The 2,513-nt window shown below is 39.1% G+C and overlaps 1 protein-coding gene across 1 annotated transcript; it reads right to left on the bottom strand.

Moving 5' to 3' along the window:
* Positions 1-280: 280 nt before the first annotated feature.
* LOC117231580 lies at positions 281-1,396 on the bottom strand. The gene is made up of 5 exons (XM_033490144.1): positions 1,193-1,396; positions 983-1,123; positions 790-910; positions 454-632; positions 281-385 (listed from the first exon to the last, which is right to left on the bottom strand). Exons 1-5 carry the CDS (start codon positions 1,394-1,396, stop codon positions 281-283), a joined length of 750 nt encoding a protein of 249 aa, XP_033346035.1.
* Positions 1,397-2,513: the final 1,117 nt, after the last annotated feature.

Below are 2,513 nucleotides of genomic sequence, written 5' to 3'. Positions count from 1 at the left end.
CGCGTGGTGGCTATATATTTGAAAAATTTGAAGAAATTGATTTTGTATTGTAGGAAGAAACAAGTTGCAACTCGATATGCAATTCGTATGTTCCTCAAGAATCACAATGAACGTTGTATATTCGAATAATGAGAAAGATATTCAGGGTTACATGGAGAGATTTTGATAACAGCTCTATATGTTTCTTTGTAATATTTGTAACGATGTTACACGAGGGAACGGTTGGAAGTCGCACGAAAGAAACGATATTTTGTAGCACGTACTCGAAGGGAAAATTTATTCAGGACTTAACTCTCGTCGACTGGCTTACGAATTCGGTGACAGGTAACGCATTCATGTCCCTTTCTTCCACCGGCAACCACTTCCAGTCCATTTCCGCGGTCGACTGAATTGAAAGAATCGTAAATTTCATCAACGTTGACAAGCGTTGCTACGTTATTCAACTAAACTAACGGTTTCGAATACGCTTCCGTTCTTGTCCATCTTGCAAATCTCGTACTTAAAAAGTATAGTGTGCGGCCTTTCGCCAATATAAAACGTTCTTTCGCGGTAATTTCTCCTCAAGCGAATGGCGGACTCGTTGGTAACGAGCACTCCGGTAATCAGACCGAACCAATCCGCCGTTGCGAGGTCTGAAATATAGAAACGTGCATCTAAATGCAACTAAATCCCTTTTCACCGTGTTAGCGACGCTCGTGATCGTATACCGCCATTATCTATAATTTCGTTAGTTCGGAGAAAGTTCGATCCGAGTTTATCTTATTCTTACGAGGATACTGTTATCCATACCTTCGTGAGTCGACCGATCTATGGTCATCTCTCCCTCGATCAACAAGTCCGGTGCTTTGTCCAAGAAATAGCAGTCGATAGCTTTGAAATCCATTTTGTGTTTACCATGGTACAGGTTTACCTTAGATAATCGTAACACAACGTATAGTATCTAGCAATTTGTTCTCTTTCGAAGAGAATGAGGTTCAATTACTCGAAAATCTCTGTTATCGTCGGTAGTCTTAATTACTGGAAGATTCTTATCCAACCATTTAGGGTTACTTTTCTCGTGTACAAGAAAATCGCGAATAGGACCAAGCACTTTCAACTGCGGGGCGGCACAGAAGCATTGCACCTATAACGTATTATGAAATCATTAAACGAATTCGTCTTGATCGATCACGCGTTTTTTCGTCAGATTTACGTTAGAAGATTCTTGCACGAAGATATGGCCAATCTGATAGGCTTTCGTATCGAGGAAGTAGGGAATGGCCACGTATCCTGATCCAGCGATGTGCTCGACAACGAAAGGTCTCAGTACGTACCAACTCTTCACTATACACATGTCTTTCGAAACGTGTACTCTGTAATTTTTCTTCAATGTAATCAACCCCGCATCTCTCGACATTTTGAGGCCTGTGTGTGAAAATCGTGCCGTCAGATTACCAAGTATCTTCTTCCAACTATTTATCCGGAATATCATTTTATTACAACGATACTTTTATTTCATTTCAATCACGCGTAATCGTTCGATTTCCCACAGTATTCTCTATCGAAACTTTTAATAAAATGCATCCAAGTATTGCGCGACATTTTTACCTCGGTCGCTGTAGGTTAGGTTCTAAAATATCGAATCGAAACGCTCCTCCGATCGAAAGTTGCCCAAGAATTCGACTGCGCCACGAATGGTTCCTAAATCGAATTAAGCGATATTGGGGGAAGCGATCGATCACTCGACTTGTCCTTTTGGTCGGCGCAAGTACATCGGCCCGGCCATTTGTAATCATTAGCACCATGGTGCCGTTGGCACAAGTATCTTATTATGTCATTTCATTTCGTCCGTTTGCTTTCTGTCTACCCACGTTTCTCCATCTCCTTCTTTCTTCTCTCCAGGACTTGGTCGCGGTGTGTAGGCACACGTATATTTGCTATTGTCGATGATGAACCTAAGCGCAAAGAAGCGTTCAAAGATCGTAGCCAAGGGTGGTATCAACCTGACCTGCGCGAGAATCCTATCATGCGAACAAAGCATTTTCACCTACGTTTAATTAACCCCTTCCCTCTAAGCTACCTGCAAGGAACGTTCATTGACGATATAACTAACTTATACTTTTTACTTTATGATATTCCTCGATATTTGACTCAATTTTTAAGTATTTGTATCTCGTCAAATGTCTTCTTTTCTTCGAATGTTTTATTTGTAAAAAGCATACACAAATTATACTGAACACTAAAACACCAAGCAATTAAAATGTATTTTTAAAATGTATATTTTGATATTTATCGAAGAAGAAAAACAGATTAAAAGATAATAAATATGATTAAATGAATATTCCAAAAAGCTTGAAATATAAAAAAATAGAAGGGGGCTGGATAAATATTCCCTAATTAAAGTAAAGAGAAATGGAACCTTAATAATCGCTAATAGAGGATTTCAAGCACAGATAATATTTTATCTAAGCTCACTTAAATCGCAATTTCTCATTTTCTCCTAATTCTAAGGATAGAACATCGGTGATAAATAT

This window comes from Bombus vosnesenskii, unplaced genomic scaffold (genome assembly GCF_011952255.1).
Source record: "Bombus vosnesenskii isolate JDL3184/JDL3185 unplaced genomic scaffold, Bvos_JDL3184-5_v1.1 scf7180000013273, whole genome shotgun sequence".
NCBI lineage: Eukaryota > Metazoa > Arthropoda > Insecta > Hymenoptera > Apidae > Bombus > Bombus vosnesenskii.
The sequence above is the reverse complement of the archived record's forward strand: the minus strand, read 5'-3'. Positions and strand labels throughout refer to the sequence as shown.

Coding starts and splice junctions, on each gene's coding strand:
- LOC117231580 (XM_033490144.1), bottom strand. CDS start 1,396: ATGTCGAGAGATGCGGGGTTGATTACATTGAAGAAAAATTACAGAGTA. Junction 1,124..1,192: donor TCGTGCAAGAATCTTCTAAC/GTAAATCTGACG, acceptor AATACGTTATAG/GTGCAATGCTTCTGTGCCGC. Junction 633..789: donor AGATCGGTCGACTCACGAAG/GTATGGATAACA, acceptor TCTATATTTCAG/ACCTCGCAACGGCGGATTGG.